Source organism: Musca domestica, unplaced genomic scaffold, assembly GCF_030504385.1.
Source record: "Musca domestica strain aabys unplaced genomic scaffold, Musca_domestica.polishedcontigs.V.1.1 33, whole genome shotgun sequence".
Lineage (NCBI taxonomy): Eukaryota > Metazoa > Arthropoda > Insecta > Diptera > Muscidae > Musca > Musca domestica.
Genome location: NW_026712312.1, coordinates 540,075 through 558,495, shown reverse-complemented (window position 1 = coordinate 558,495; position 18,421 = coordinate 540,075). Strand labels below are relative to the sequence as shown.

The 18,421-nt window shown below is 34.7% G+C and overlaps 1 protein-coding gene across 1 annotated transcript; it reads left to right on the top strand.

The window, feature by feature from the left end:
* Positions 1 to 415: 415 nt before the first annotated feature.
* LOC101889969 (endophilin-A) lies at positions 416 to 10,291 on the top strand. The gene is made up of 2 exons (XM_011292348.3): positions 416 to 2,354; positions 8,830 to 10,291. The coding sequence occupies exon 1, from the start codon at positions 957 to 959 to the stop codon at positions 2,070 to 2,072; it is 1,116 nt and encodes a 371-aa protein (XP_011290650.1). The 5' UTR covers positions 416 to 956; the 3' UTR covers positions 2,073 to 2,354; positions 8,830 to 10,291.
* The last annotated feature ends 8,130 nt before the right edge of the window (positions 10,292 to 18,421 follow it).

Genomic DNA, 18,421 nt, shown 5'->3' with positions numbered 1-18,421 from the left:
AACACAGTTTTTACCGGCCAGCAAATATATAGGCGTAGTTCATAATCAGAATATTGCAACATATTCCCACACCGCTACATAATATTTAAAAATTAATAATGAAATTTCGAAAAGTTGTCCTCTACTTGAATTTGTTCTTTCTTAATTATAATATAGTAATAATATAATTCAATTGTACTTAATTATTAATTATTTTTATTTTATTAATTGTTTATTAATAAATTTAAGATCGAAATCTCCTTTTCTTGGTTTAATATTTTATTTTTATTTTCTTGATTTTTAAAATAAACCAACAATTGACCACTACGCAGGCAGGCGGCTACTATAATCCAACATCAATGACGGCGTCGAATTACGCATCAATTTTGTTCAACCGGCCTTGCTCTCTTCCGAGATTCTCATCGGAGATAGAATTGCTCGTGAAAAATTAAATTGTGTAAAACGTTCGGTGAGAGTAAACCAAACTTGCGAAAAAAGTAGAACACACACAAAAAACGGGAAGAAAAAACAATTAGCAATAAACGCCTAACAATAAATTCTGAAATAATCGTTAAAAAAATCTGCACAATAACTAAATTATAAGAGATAGAGTGAAAATATTCCAATTCGAATGTCAATTTAGTCCAAAAAAATAAAACACGAAAAACGAAAGAAAGGCAAAAATTAAGCTGAAGGTGATTGATTTTTCCTCACTACCCGTTATCGTTGTCGTCGTCGTCGTTGCCATTGCCGTGCGTGTGTATATATCGTTCGTTGGTTACACTTGGTGCTGCTGGTGGTATTTGGAGAAAGCAATCAAGCAGAAGCAGCAGAGGAGAAGAAGAAAATACAGGCAGCAGTCAGCCAGTCCGCTGTCGTCGTGGTAGTAATAAAAGAAAAAGTCCATTAAGTCGTGTTTAAAACGACCCCTTCCCTACTGATAAGATTTTCGAGGAGACAACAACACCAGCCTAAAGATGGCCTTTGCAGGATTCAAGAAACAAATTAACAAAGCCAATCAGTATGTGACGGAAAAAATGGGTGGTGCCGAGGGCACCAAACTCGATTTGGATTTCATGGAAATGGAACGCAAAACAGACGTAACCGTCGAATTGGTCGAGGAACTGCAGGTGAAAACCAAAGAATTCCTACAACCAAATCCCACGGCCAGAGCCAAGATGGCAGCCGTCAAGGGCATCTCGAAATTGTCTGGACAGGCAAAATCGAATACGTATCCTCAGCCCGAAGGCCTTTTGGCTGATTGTATGTTGACTTATGGCAAAAAGTTAGGCGAAGACAATAGCGTTTTTGCGCAGGCGCTAGTTGAGTTTGGCGAAGCGCTGAGGCAAATGGCCGATGTGAAATATTCTCTGGATGACAATATCAAACAAAACTTCCTGGAACCACTGCATCACATGCAAATGAAGGATTTGAAAGAGGTTATGCATCATCGAAAGAAGCTGCAGGGACGGCGACTTGACTTCGATTGCAAACGTCGCCGACAGGCCAAAGACGATGAAATACGTAGTTCCGAGGAAAAGTTTGCCGAATCGTTGCACCTTGCCCAAATGGGTATGTTCAACTTGCTCGAGAATGACACCGAGCAAGTATCGCAACTGGTAACTTTCGCCGAGGCTTTGTACGAATTTCACTCTCAGTGCGCTGATATTTTGCGCGGTCTGCAGGAAACGTTGCAAGAGAAACGGGAAGAAGCCGAATCGCGTCCTAAACCGGAATTTGTGCCCAAAACTCTACTCGATTTGAACTTGGACGGAACGGGCAATGACACGGAGAGCTCGGGCACACCAGCCCACCATAGGGCGGCTGGTGCATCTCCGCTGCCATCGCCTATGCGTTCACCGGCAAAATCGATGGCCACAACACCGTCGCGACAACAGATGCAGCCCTATTGCCAGGCGTTGTACGATTTCGATCCTCAAAATCCCGGCGAGTTGGGCTTTAAAGAACATGAAATTATTACGCTTCTGAGTCGCGTCGACGAAAATTGGTTTGAGGGCTCAATCAACGGTCGCACTGGCTACTTTCCACAATCATATGTGCAGGTGGTTGTGCCACTACCAAATGGTAATTAAATAGCAAAAACAAACAAACACACAAGGATTATGAATGATGATGATGCTACAACTAACTAATGATGATGATGATAATAATGATGTGAAAAAATGACCCAACCAACAACTGACATCCAATCCAAACAACACCAGGAAGGAGGCTGTTTCTCTCGATAATGATTATTGCGATATTGATGATGATAATGATGCTAACAATGTTGATTATGCATATTATATAGCTTCAATGATTATGACATGCTGCAGAAGAAAATATATAGATACATATATACATATATTGGAAATGTAAGTTTTATATAAGACCATCTTATATTGTATTATGTATTTTAGTTGAGAGGCTGGGGAAGAACTCTAAAGTAATGGATAAATTAATGAATTTTTTCAGTGTCTATGCGGAACAGCATATATTTAAAGAAAACAAACAACAACAAAAAGAATTGGCAAACAATAATTAATTTATAATGAAAGCAAAAACCAAAAAAAAGCAAAAGAGAAATTAATTAAACTTAAATTATTGCAAGAAAAACATCTTTAATTACAATTAAATTTTACAATTTAAATGTTAATTATAAAACAAAAAACAATTTATGAAAAAAAACCAACTGAAAATTCGAGATAAATTAAAAGATAACAAAAGAGATACAATTTTAACGAGAAACATTTAACATCAACATTTAGTCAAACATTTTTAAAATGATAAAAAAACAATGCTTCAATTTTTTGGAAAAAAAAAAAACAAGTTAACGACATTTGAAAAATATAGTTTTTAGTTTTTCAATTTAGTTTTGGTTGGTATTTTTATAGTTTAAATTAAATTTTTCTTTTTTTCTTTTAAAATTATTCCTATTTTGCGGATCAGACATATTAAACGTCATAAATGACAAACCCATTTTGCAGGCCCTTTCTCCCACAAGTTTACGTTTTCATCCACAGAAAACAGATACCTATTTAATATGAAATTCGTTCAATTCCCTTAAATGGTTTTTACAATTTATTGCTTACGCTGATTTCGACACAAACTGATCTATTTTTATTGCCATTTTTTTGTACACAAATCTTATCGCTGTGATTATCACTTGATACTTTTTATCAGCTACATGTTTACATTCCAGAAACATATTAGCGGTTATTATCAGTTTGTCCAGTAGAATAATTGCAAAAATGTGTTTGGTATATTTTACCCGAAACCCAACCATTTTCCAAATTTATGCCTAAATTTTCGGCCGTTTAGACATTTAAGAAATTAGGCAATCGAGACACTATCTTTCTTTGCCGCTAACGAAGCATACGAGATGGACTTTTGCACTGTCTGTGTCGTCACCATTTTCTTCACCTTGGGTTGCTGTTCCTCAGTTGACCGTATTTTCTTCACAGCCACTGGCTGAGAAGGGGACTTGGTCACCTTCGATGCTGCTACCTTCAGTTAGATTGGCAACTCAGCAGAAAAGATAACCTTATGTCCGCTCACTATCGCTCTGCCCTGTCCACCTGTTTTTTCACCACGTTCTCCGATGTAGCGGGTTGTTTTGATGTATCAACTGATGGGTATAGCAGACTTCGGTTTCGATGGTTTAGCAGACTTCGATTTCCTCTTCTTCCTGGCGGCCTTTTTGTAGACTTAACCTTACCCTCCCTTGCTTTGGAGGTTGATATCCGTCACCTCAGGATCCCCTTTTGAAGGCTTCTTTGTTTCAGTCTCCTTCAACACCACCTTCCTAAGATGAGCAGGGGTTTCCCGCATTCGTCGGGAGGCCTCGTACTGTTCTGCATTCGCGGATTCTGTTTAGTGTTGTTTTAGGATATGTTCTCTTGAACTTCCTAACGAACTTCATCCTGATAAACTGCAGTTCCTTATTAGTACAATTCCCTTTTCCATGGCCATCCCTGGGGATGTACTAATTTGCTTGATCCAACCCCTTTCAAAATTCGAAAATTCAACCACCTTCACAGAGTGTAGCTAAAGATCTCCAAAAGTATGCTGAGTAGGTTTGGCAGGCAATTAAGTAGATGCAGAGTTTTATGCCGGGCTTTACCACACGCCGGTCATCAATTAACCTTAAATGCACCATCCTGAAAGTAGTTGGTTCAAAACTACTCTGGTTTCTATAGGCAGACGACGTGCTTCAGCTGCAATGTATTGGGGGGTTGTTGTGACAACTCCTACTGCCATGTCCTTCAGATTCTTTTCAAACAGATCACAGCCCAGTGAAAGAGGTGTAACGTGTCAAGGTGGCCTGTGCCACATGCCGGGCAGATGTACATAGCTGTCAATCCGGTTCCAATACAAATTGCGGCGGCTGCACCATTTGGATATTAATTGCGCCAAAACTACTAGTGTTTGTCGGGGCAGCTATCCAAAGAACACGGGCATGTATTTCCTGGATTCGAATCAATCCGGGGCATAGAACTGGCCGTCGCGAGATTGTTGTTGGGAGTCGTTGTTGTCGGTTCGCCTACCTTATTGGACTATAACCAAAGATGGATGGGGTGAATCCGAGAACAATCCAGATAGGCTTCTTTATCTCTAGAGTCTCTCTCTTATAACGTTCTCCCTCTCTACATCATGTAGGCCATTCCTGATACGCCTATTAAGACTTTTTGACACCCAATTTTGATTGGTATCCAATCTATTTGTACAATCTATATGTACCCGTTCAAAGCAGGATCATACTCACACATTCTTGTGTCTAGACAGAAAACGGCGTTTCTAGTCCTTTTTTTTGTTCTGATTACGTTATAGATATTTATTATTTATTTATCTCAATTTATTTGTGTTTTGTTTTTATATCTAGGTTTTTACGCATTTGTTTACATTTGCAATTTGTTTAAATTGTTCTTTGATATAGTTGTTATATTCCAAAGTAGTGCCTGCAATAAAATATTTCAATTATATCAAAATGCAATTTAAACCGCCCCCAGAAAAGAAAAAAAACAGCCCTTATACGAATTTTTATTAATAATCCCTAAAAACCTCTCAAACTATTACATTATATATTTATATATTTATTATAAAAATAAGAATTTATATGTGTCTATTCCAATGACGATTCTGTTCTTAAAATTGCCACAAATCAAAAACAAATTACAGAAATTTATTTAATTTTTAACAACAAAAAAAAAAAAAAAGAATCTACCCAACATACCTTACCAAATGAGATACAACAAATATAAAAATATATTATTTTTCTATAATATTTAAATGTCCTCAAGAACCTCCTCCCCCACTTTATACAATATAACTACAATTTACTCAAAAAGGGATGATGTATCTATCTTTTTTAATGTTTACTATGTGTATTTTTGACCTCATTGTGTTTACTTTATAAGCAAGCAGTTATTTTTGTACAATCGACAAACAAATCTACAAAATTTAGAAAACACATTTAGTTACACATCATTAATTTATTTATTTTTTGTTGTTGTACATACATATATTTTATATATAAGTGGGCACATCTTTGTTTATGATAAACACCTTAAAGAGTATGGACATTTTTATTTTTTTATTTTTTTGTTTTTGCTTCGTTTGATATTTTGCCAATTTTTCAAATCAATTTTATGCTGACTAAGTGTGCATCATCAACGTCATTATTGTCACCATAAATTTGCCATATATTCTATGGCTAATTTACACAGGGCAACAAAATGGAAAACAATTAATTTTCACGGACAATGCAATCTGCAATTCAAATTTTATTGCTTATACGATTGGCTAAAAACGTGGCTCAAATTAAAAGGCCTACTATATAAGGTCGGACAAGAAGACAACTTTTGACAACAATTTGTCAATAAACTTAGAGGCTTTGACTCTATTGTGATTTATCTTTCTTTAATTTTCAAATCACAATTATGTATTTTTACAACTTAGTAGTCAGATGGGTCGGCCAGTAACCTTATATAGGCCTTGACATAAAGTAAACCTATTGCGTATAAATTATTTTTGAAATCTAATGAATATGCTTTTGACGTGTATCGAATAAGCTTTAAAGATTGTATCCAGTAGATTTATAAAATATGTAGACTACCCAGTTTTATATAATTTTATTCCCAAAAATTTTGTCTTTTGCCAACACAGAAGACATTAAAGTTCGTGTTTTCTCCTATACAACATCCTTTTTCTCGTTTATCTAATTCCCGTAGCACTGTGTTATACCCAAAATAATTGTGTCGTTATGTTTTATATATTTAACAAGTTGAGACTTACTGTATCGCCTACATTTTATAAATAAATTTTAATTGTAGCATTAAAATATATTTATAAATATTGTTTTTGGTACATTCTTTTGCCTATATACAAAAAAGTACAACATTTTGACAAACACGCCCTCAAATGCCTATGATGTTTGCTTGAGAACTACATATTCGTTTATTTTCTCCTTTTCTCGGAGGTTGCAGTTACCCACAATAATATTTTATATTGATTATCTTCCCTGGCTGGAGGAATGATAGAGAAATTGCAAAGAATGGGAGTACCATCCTCCATATTACATCCATGAGTATAAATTGTTACAACGTTAACGGGTTGGTATCGCAAATACAGTTATTAATTGCTCGAAATTCACATGTGCTGATATGTAGTTACCATTACCTCTCTTCTTTAATATTCTCTGATATTTCAGTTAGTAGTCGTAACAAATATAGAGATGGTATTGATTGGTTCAAGTATGTGCAGCTACACGGGAGACGATAACTTCTTCACCCGGAAGAATAAAGTTTTTGGCGATAGGAGAAATAAAGAAGCGAAAATTAGAAGAAAGAGTTTATAGAATGAAATGTAGTTAACAGGGTGGTCTGCCTAGCCAGTGGAATGCTTGTAGCAAACTTGTAAATGATAATGGGATCTGTGTCGTTAGAGCAAATCGTGGGTCGCAAAGTTTTTTTTTCGAATCATTACCGACAGGATCGTCTTTCGATCTTCACATCTATCTATCCTTCTTTGCCGCCACCGAAGCATACGAAACGACGGCCTGATATACCGTCTGTGTAGTCACAATTTGCTTTGAGTTGCTCAGTTGACCGCAGTGGGTTTAGGGGCCCTCGAGGCTGCTTCCTTCGGCGAAATTAGCATCTCGCAAACAAGACGGTCTTATGCCGGCTCACTGTAGCGTTCTTTGTAGTTGACCTGACCTTTTCCGTTATAACGTGTTTTGTTAATGCATCAACAGATATAGCTTCGACTGAGCCGGTTTTAAGGCCTGCGGTTCATTTGTCTCTTTTTCCCTTGCTTTGGAGGTTTTTGTTACTTTTGCAGCAGTTCCTACTTCTGTGTCCGTTCTGTTTCTTGTCAACCGAGTTTTGCTTCTGAAGAACGCAACCTGTATAAGTTGGGTACGTAGCGATACCGGAGCATTGTTTGTCTGGGCAGTGAAGAGATATACATTGTGTGTCATGTGGGCCTGTGCCATATGCTGTCAATCCGTATCCAATACGAATTAACGTGGCTGCACAATCCGGATCCTAATTGTGACAAACCACTCGAGCTTGTCGGGGCAGTTCTCGATGGGAGGGGAATGATCTCTGAGTATGGTATTCAATTTACTTTCCTCCATGGCATCTGGGACCGCGTCAGAGTGAATAACAATTAGTCCTGCTTGATAGTAGATCACCAGACCTATCAAGCAGGGGCTCTCTCTTATTCCTCTGTACATCTCTCTCAAGATCATGTAAGCCTTTCCTTACCTTCGGGAATCCTGCTTATCGGAAGCTCTTTCGCGTTTTTGGTGTCTGGAGAACTCAATGACAACGCCGCTCTGTCCTGCTTCTACCTCAATTCCCTATGCTTTAACAACAACAATTCCACGGTAGATTGTTGGTATTTGCGGACGAATTAGTGTGGGGCCGCAGGTCGAATTTCTTTGGGGCCAATCCCTCCTCGTCAGACAGGGACCTTCTCAGAAGTCTACGGGCATACAGACTGCAAACACTGTAACACTGGCGGAAACGTAGTCGCATAACAACCAGCATTAGAGGTCTCTTTATTTGAGGCCAGCACAGAGGTTTGACTATTTTAGAGGCGGCCAGACATAGCCTTGTCACTCTAAGAATCATTGGCACTCTGGTGTTTAAGCCGAGATTTTTGCCCGCTGACTGACCACGACTGCTTATTCAAATTTCAGGAACCCAATATATCTACTGGGCTTTCAACTATCCACGTCCTGTGTACGCATCGGATAGCAACCAGCTATGCTTCCCGAAGTCAGAAGTATAGCCATACTTGCCCGGATCGGTAGCAGATTTTTTTTGTTTTCAATGAAAATGAACAGAGGCTTAAACAACAAAGTGTTTAACCTAATTTCACAGATGTCGATTTGGCTTTTTTCACTGAATCGGTATGTGTGATCTTCCAGAATGACTGGAAAAATACAATATTTAGAATATTTTATAAATTCCGTTCACAAATCTTTTTGCCATAATTGCAAAACATGATTAGTATCTGTTTTTTTTTTTTTTTGGAACTTATTGATTTATAAGAAATTTGTATTTACCGGCCGGCTCCCAGCCGAAATGATCAAGTTTGATATTTAAAAAATTGTCTTTACATGGAAGTAAACATTGGAAAATTATCTGATTGGTGAGCTTAACAAATTTAATTTAGTACAACGTGTGTTCCATTTAAAAATTCCTTTAGTTTTCTAATTATTTATACTTTGTAGTTTTTTTTTTTTTCTTTTAAACATAATTTATTTATTTATAAATTTCCCTTAATGCAAATTTTAAAATTAATTTATTTCCCACTCTTTTTTATTTCTTTCATTTTCAGATTCCATCATTAGGCCCACTATTGCCATACACACCACATAGAAATTAGAAACAATATTGCTTATTTAAAATACATTTTTGTTTATTATTATTATTTTTTGTTACCAATCATAAAAGTAAAACTTTTTTAATTTGTAAGACATACCTAAGATATATACAAATATACATAGCTTATTAACCATACTATCACACGTCCACCCTTACCTGGTAACTGCTTGTTTACAAGGCAAAATATTGAATGTATGAATATTTTTTTTATAATAGAAACAATAAAAGTAATTAAAAAGTTTATAAACTAAATCAAAATTCTATGATCCTCCACAATTCTTCTGTATTCCAAATTCTCTATCTCTCTCTTTACCTTTATTATATTACTATAAATGTGTGTTGTTTATTTTGTTATTTATTATTATGTATTATTATTATAATTATATTAAATTATACAATATATGGAATTATTAAGGCTAAACAATTTAAATTAAAAGAGAAAAACAAATTAATTATTAATAATAATCTAAAATTATATATACATGTATATTTATTAATAAATAAAACAGAAAAAAAAACAAACAATAAAAAATTATATTTATTATTATGATTAAAGAAAAACAATACAAACAACAAACTCTTTAGTGAGTTTTTTTAGGTTAACCCAAATAGACAAATGACAAAATGGTCAATAAAAAAGGCTCCTAGGTAAACATGAAGATGATTATGAAAAAGAAAAAAACAACAACAACATATAACACCTAAAACAATACCTTATTTATTATAACTTATTGAAGAAAAGTAAAAGCAAAACGAAACTTATAATTAACCAATAAAATATTAACAAGACACAATTTCAATGTCTAATTCCTCCCCCTCCTTCTGCGCCTACTATCTTCCCCCTCCCTCTCCCTAGAAAAACATCTACAACAACAATAATAATTCTGAAAACAAAAGAAAAACCAAACTGTCTCATGTTGGAATATTAATTATACAACATTATTATATATTATACACCTATTAAACTACTTATATAATATCTATTGAAAAACAATTAAATGAATTAACAAACAAAAACAATAATATTTATAAAATAAAACCACAAAAACAACAAAACCGAAAACCTAATGAAAAAGAACAACAACGTTTGGACTAATGTATGGAAAAACAAAGATATTATATTAACAGAGTTTCGCTAAGGAGGTATATCCTTAATCCTTATTAAGCCTATACAACAACAATAATAAAGAAAACAATATACTCCGCATAGAATTACTAACTACAACATGAACAACAAAATGCAAAAAAAGACAAAAACAAGAAGTAAAAGCAAACAAACAAAGAAAAAAAAAAACACAAAACAAAAACAAATTGTGTATGATTTATGGTATAATGGAATAACGGTATTTTTTTGGGATTTAAACCACAAATGAACTCAAAAAAATAATAATTGTAATTTTCAAAAAAAAAACAAATAAAGTAATAATAAAACAAAAAAAAACATAAGACAACTAAACACAGTTATATTTATTAAATAATATTAAAAATAAAACAAACAATTATTATTAAAACAATAGTTTTATTGTGATGCGTTTGTATTAATCGACAAAACTCAAAATAGAAATATGTACACATATGCCACACAGTTCAAAGTTAGGGGAATAAAACTCCTTTTGGTAGTTAGGTGGTAAATACGGGTTAAATCGAAAAGAGAAAGTTGAATGTTTTTCTATCGCTATGATACCGAGGTATAGGGTTACATCAGAATCAATTGCAAATAAGAGTAAAAGAAGATGAGTTATGAATTGAACTTGAAGAACAACATTTCAAATCTGCATATAACTATTAGCCGAAACTATGAAGGACATTTGTTTTAGGGATGAAAATCCCAATTTATAACAACCATGCTTGAACTTCAACATTTGTCACATTGGGCATTTCTGTTTTTTAGGGGTTCCCATTGTGCAATAATTTTCAAGGTAGCACATAGTAATCACTTGAATACAGTTTTTCTTATGATAATGTCAAAACATACACATGGGTTTTGTATGTGTATGTATTATTTTGAATAATTCGCAAAAACAATATTTAAATTTTCAAATTATCTTGAAATTTAAATTTCAATTTTCGGGATTTAATCAGAAATTCAAATATTGAATATCGAGTTTCTAATATGATCTCAAACTGTAAATTTGAATTTTAATACTCAGGCGTTTTATTTGATCTACAATAGTTACATGTAACAGACAAATGTCTGTCTATGATCCATGATAACCATAGTCGTTGAATTTAAAAATCCAATATCACAATTCTTGAGAAGTATAAACAATTGAAAAACAAGTAAAAAAACATTAAGTTCGGCCAGGCCGAACTTTTAGTGCCATCCACCTTAAGGTAAAGAATTTTTTTTAAAGTATTTGAATTTAAACGCGTTCCACTTTAAACTACAAATACCAGAAAGGACGTTTGGATAATGCTATTAAACATTTCAAAAAGTTTAAATAACAAATTTGAAACAATTTCGTTGGTTAATGTGACTAGGATTTTCAAAATACCGAATATCCGTGGGAATCGTTATTTGTGCGCCATAGGAAAACGTGGACCTAAATTTTCAATGTTCCGCCACTGGAGCTACAACCCATTGCGAACTACGAATACCAATGTATAGATAAATCCGTGGAAAAATGAGGCAAAAAATGTGATACCCCACAACACTATATGTATGGAAACTCCCAGAAGTCCAAATTCATTGTGGTCTATTTTTTTTGTAAATAATGTCATAGTCATGCAAAAATGTTAACTTTGTTTTAGACCGGTTGGATTGGTTTTCAAAAAATGTCACACAAAAGTTATGGTCCATTTTACAAGGGTAAATAATATGCGGTGGTTATTTGAAATTCTGCTCTGTTCTTAATTCTAACATCGATATTAAAATATTCCACGTCGATTGGTATCGGGAACATTTTAGGTTTTGGTTCATTTAAACCCCTAAATATTTTTCAAAAAAAGGCTTACTTAAGAAATAGCACTAGTAATTATTTGATTTTTCTTATTAGGATATTTCTCTGATGACATATTTCCTTTTGAAGACATCACCAATGATGTTGTATCTCATCACTATAATTTATTAGAGTGTCATTCAGTAATTATCACTTCTTCTGTATGAAATTGATTTTTTATATTGTTATATGTCCTTCAAAGTCAATGTTAAGTGAGATGTTGACCATATATTTACAAACTAGAACCAACTATCCCGTGGACAGACGTATACATAGACGTGTCATTAAGGTACAGTGTGGGATGAAAAAACTGCAATTTCAAAGCCACTCGTCCGACAGCTAGCGTACAAAAGCATTTTGCTGAGAATTTTCCAGAAATAAAGTTATTCGTGATTGAATTCAAGCGTGATAGTGTATTTTCTTTATATTTGGTAGGAAAACCACAAATGGCTATCGTTAGAGCACTCCAGCATTTTAATGTGAAAAAATCTTTTGTGTATCGTACCATCGCTCGTTACCGTGTAGCGTAGCCCGACGTTAAGGAAGTGGATGGAAGAAAACCGCAATATCAGCCGAAATTATTCGAAAAGTAAAGAAACGGCTTGATCGAAATTGGTGAACAGCCGAATGTGGTTTTCTCCGAAAAGAAAGCATTCGTTGTTCAGCAGTTTGTAAACAAACAAAATGTAAACTTGCAAAAGAGGTCAGCTGAAAATGTGCACCTTCTGTTGGCCACCAGAACTCAAGCGCCGGTCATGGTAATGGTGTGGGCCGCCATAAGAGTTGATGGTCGCTCGTTTTAATTAATTAATCAGAATAAATGCCGAATATTATCGCGAAAATATTCTGGAGGGTGTATTAAAGCCTTGGGCACGCTAACATTTTGGCCGCAGACCTTGGACATTCCAACAGGATTCAGCACCATCGCACTCAGAACGCGTCACCCAAGAATGATTACAAAATGAGGTTCCTCTCTTCATTTCCAGCGCACAATGGCCACCAAAATCTCCGGATACCAATCCGTTAGACTATTGTGTCTGTAGCATTTTGAAAAGCTAGGTTGGTACAAAAAAATACTGAACTGTCGATCACCTCGAGCAAGCGCTTCGCCGGGAATAGGCCGAAATACCGCAGAGCAACATTCGGGGAGCGTCTGACGGTTTCGTTGGTCGTTTGAAGACCATAATTCGAATTGGCCACCGAGAAAATCTAAACTTATTCTAAAATTGGATATTTCCGACATTTTTTGCTTTCATTCAATAAAGTTAAAAAACTGTAAAAATTATGGCGTTAGACTTTGTTGCAGTTTTTTTTTTTATCTCACCCTGTATATTACAATATTACATACTCCGGCCCGCCCGACTGCAGACTTTGCTTATTTGTTTGTATCAAGGTTTAGCTTGAGAGTATTATTTACAAATACAAATGCCTAAATATTCTAATTTCCCATTTCTTTTTTTTATAATCTTTTCAAGAGAGTCCTTTTAAGTAGCACAAAAATGTGTAAAAATATTCGAAGAAATAGGTCGATTCCTTCTTTTACCCAAAATGAGTCTGGAATCACTTGAAGAACTTTTGAAATTTTGCAGGGTATTCTTCGAAATGTAAATTATGTTGTTATATTTTTTTTTCACAATTTATTGAAATATTGGAGGATGCAAATTAAATACACTTCTGGTAATGAGTCTATATACATATTAGGAAAAAATGTTCAAAGCTCCGTGAGATCTGAATACAATTGTAAGTGGGTACGAAGGACATGGCAAAAAATGGAAATAGAAGAATAACGGTAATTATGGTTCCATGTTGACTTATTTTGCACTTAATAAACACATTTACAAATACACAATACTCGGTGTGTGAAGTGAATTATAAAATTCAAATGATTTATATTTAAAAACAACAATCAAAAGTAAAGAGATTTGTTAAGGATATCTGCACTAAAAATAATATATAAAAATTAACTATCTATATATTAACCCATCTTAGGTAGGGTATACTTATATTACCAAATGTATCGTCATTTAGCACAACAACTTACCCTGAAGACATTCAAGATTGTAACAGAAGATATAGATGGACGCCTTGGATGCCGTGGCAATTTCATTGGAAAAGGTAAGCATCTAACCTAATAGTCCATATTGATTCGGTTATGGTTTTTTTTTTTTCTCTTTTGTTTCCTTTTATCACAGATCGATATCGTAAATGTTGTATTTAGGTGTATAAAAATGTTCCATGTCTGGAGAATAACATAACACAAGAAGAATATTGCATCAGATAAGTTGACCTCAATCCTTTCTTTTTTCTTCTTTCCTAAAAGCTACCACTTCCAGGCTGTTTGTTGTTCTTTATTAAAAACACGTGCTCTTTGGTGTTTAAACAACCCCCTATTTCACAATGTGTATATATATACATGTGTATGTGGGTATATAAGGATATACATACGCATATACGTTTAATGGTAGTGTTTTATTAAGAAATCGCTGGAGGATTAAAAATATCCTATTAATAAAGTCCATATTACTGAAAAGGAATAAAACAAGCAAAACAGTATCAGTCAGCTTTGTCGACAAATTTATGCCCCCAGCCATGAGTTATGATTATTCAATCTGTTGACCCTTTATGGGGAAGGTTCCGAAGCAGTTGGTCAATATTGATACGAATTGTATCTGACCTACGTCTGATATAAATATTACAAAGTGCCAGATTTGGACTATATCGACTACTTCCTATACTGTATATGAGATATTTGCATATTTTTGGATAATGTGGAAATATGCGGGAGGTAACAGTTATAGCGGACCGAAGTATTCGAAGTTCATACTTCATCTTATAATGATAAAAATATTGGTTTGTGCAAAATTTGAAGGAAACCGAACATTTATATCCCGTTTTATGCGAAATCATAAATTTCGATAAACTACATATCCCTATCAGATATTTGGTTAAGAGAAATATTTAGATATAGCAAGTTGTAAAGAATCGCCAACTTGTTTCGCAAGTTATGACAGATATAAATATTGGAAATTGTGACCCCTTGTGGGTGAGGTACCAGAAGGGGTTGGCAGATATTGTGTTAGCAAAAATATTTGGATGTATAAAATTTGAAGAGAGTTGGATGTTTATTTCGCTTTCTTTGAGCGTTTTGTTTTTCAAAACGTGGGGCAGGTACCAGAAGAAATTGTTCGATCTCTTCCATCTTTATAGCACACCTTGTGTTGATGGAAATATTATTATAATGTACCAAATCTGAATTGAATCGGATGTAAATTTCTCGTTTTAGGAGCTTCATAAATATTCAAAATTTTGACCCTTTGTGGCGGAGGTACTAGAAGGAGTGGGCCGATATTATCCATCCTCACAACAGACCTTGGTTTAATAAAAATGCTTTGATGATTGTAATTTGAAGAGAACCGGAATCTTATTTTGGATTTTATGATCGTTTTGGTTATTCAAACTTTGGTCCTTTGTGGGGAGGCTTTAGAAGGAATGGTCCGATTTCAACCATCTTTATAACAGCTCTAGTGTTTATGAAAATATTGAGAAGTGCCAAATCTGAATGGAATCGGATATTAATTTCGTGTTTTATGAGCATCATGAATATTCAAAATTTTGACCCTTTGTGGCGGAGGTACTAGAAGGAGTGGGCCGATATTATCCATCATCACACCAGACCTTGGTTTAATAAAATACTTTGATGTGTGTAATTTGAAGGGAACCGAATGCTTATTTCGGATTTAATGATCGTTGTGGTTATTGAGATGTACCAAGACTGAATGGAATCGGATGTTCATTTCGTGTTTTATGAGCTTCATGAATATTCAAAATTTTAACCCTTTGTGGGGGAGGTACCAGAAGGAGTTGATCGATATATTCCATCTTCACATCAGACCTTGGGTTAATAATAATATTGTGATGTGTTTAATTTGAAGACAATCGGACACTCACATCACATTTTATAAAAGTTATAATTATTTAAAATTTTAACCCTCTATGGGGCAGGTACTTTATAGAGTGGATCGATATTTTCCGCTTTCGCACCTGACCTAGCACTGATGCAAATATTAGGATTTGCAAAGATAGAGCAAAATCGGATTATAGTTTCTCTTATTGTGCAAAAAATATATTTTTTGAAAATTTCGACCTTTTGGGGAAGGTACCAGAAGGAGTGGACCGATATTACCCATTTCCGAACTCGATATAAGTTATATAATAATATTACGATGAACCAAATTTGGATCAAATCGGATACTCCCTTCGAGAGTTATCGTGCGCACCAGCCAGCCAGACAAACAGACGAACAGACATCGCTAGATCGACTCAAAATGTTCTGAAACAGATTTGGTCCAAAGAGACTTAGGTTTTAAAACTGTTATTTCGATATGGCACATGTACATCGTATCTCTAGCCATATGGCTGAGGGTATAAAAATTAAATTTTTATCAAGACAAATATACCTTTTTGAATTGGCTATTCTTGATCCTGTTACAAATGTTTTCCCTTATTTTACATACCACCTCTACATTCCCTTAGTGTTAATAATAGATTTTTATTTAATTTGTTATTTATTGGTTTCACATTTGGAATCAATAACAAATTTTTAAACTTTTCCCCACCGCTCCAATCCCTGTTACCATTGTCATGTGTTAAATAAGCATCCCTTTTTTCTTGCTGTGGTTCTGCGTAAAAAGCTGCACATACACACAATTTGATAGTGGATACTATGGATACTTTTAGTGGGCGTCTTCATTCATCGTTTTGCTCCATTTCACAGTTGACTGGGCGAGCTACTGTGCGATGTGTGTATGTCGTCTTCCTCTCTCTCTCCTCTTCCCATTGTCCATGGTGGTAACCATGCTTAGCGTAAAGATTCCTTGTTGACATTGAAACTGAATGAAATGAACGTGGTTGTTGTACATTGGATACATACAAACAAATATAAAAGTACATACCTACATACATATGAATCCACATGTAAGGCACCAAGTACAATATGTAATTTATTTACTAACATGTATATATGTAACCATGTTTGTATATGCTGACATAATTTCAAATCATGTTGCGTTGCTTGTTTTCAGTATCTTCTTTTGTTTAGCTTCACATCATGACAGTTTCGAAAGTAATCATGACTAATTCCTATTTGTTTTATTTCCTCTCGCTCTCCTCATGCTTTCATCTTCTGCGCTAGAAAAAAAGGATGAGCAACAGTAGGTACATACATACCATCACACATAAGTATGTATTTATAGAGAGTAAGTAATACTTTACCCAAGGCATTAGTTGAAGACCATGATGTTGGAAATCAAGACGGATACATTTTCTGTAAAGCACATGACAGAAGGCCAATGCTTATGGAAACAAAACAAAAGAGAACTAAATCCTTGGTAATGACTTAGCTGACCTATTTAAATCATGTTCCAACGCGTAATTGAGTCTTTTATATAACATAAATATGTGCGTATGTTATTTGTATGTCAGGGGATTTAAATGAAGATAGTTTTGTAACAGTCTGAGGATATAGCATTTGAAATGCCACATCATTTCTGAAATAAAGTATAACTAGTAAATTGAAAGTCAAAAGTCTGGAATTTGTTTTTTTTTAGAATATTAATGGGAAACGCAAGAATTTCATCACTTTTCAGTTACAGTTACGGGTTCACATCAGCTATGCTGTATCCTTCAGAAAAATTTTATTTTTTTATGGTACTCTCCACCATACCATTGAGGGTATATTAGTTTGTCATTAACACCTCGAAATATACATTTTAGACTCCACAGAGTATATATATTCTTGATCTTGATTCTAGCGATGTCCGTCTGTGGAAATCACTCTAGCTTCCGAACAAAATGAAGTAGATTGCAAAAATTTTACTCGAATGTATATGTATTTTACTCGAATGTCTGCAGGACTTTTGGTATTGAAAATGGGCCATGTAGGTCTACGTTTTAGTATAGCCCCCGTATAACGGTACCTCCCGATATTCGGTATTTTGATGATTTTAGCGACATTATTCACCGAATATGTTTCAAATTTGGTATTTGAAGTTCGTAATGGATACTACATAAAATTGTCTTCGTATAGCCCCAATATAACGGTATCTCCCAACATTCGGTATTTTGATGATTTTATCGACATTATTCACCGGAATTGTTTCAAATTTGGTATTTGAAGTTCGTAATGAATGCTACGGCCTAAGATAGAAAATTGTCTGTGCAGGTCCACGTCTCCGTATAGTACCTATGTAACGGTACCTCCCGATATTCGGTATTTTGATAATTTTAGCGACATTATTCACTGGAATTGTTTCAAATTTGGTATTTGAAGTTCGTAATGAATGCTACGGCCTAAGACAGAAAAACGTCTGTGCAGGTCCCTGTCTTCGTATAGCCCGCATATAACGGTACCTCCCGATATTCGGTGTTTTGCGACATTATTCACCGGAAATGTTTCAAATTTGGTAATGGATTCTACAGCCTAAGTCAGAAAATTGTCCATGCAGGTCTACGCTTTCGTATAGGCCCCATATTACGGCACCTGCCGATATTTGGTATATTGATTATTTTAGCTACATTATTCACCGATTTCATTCGACTCCGATTCAC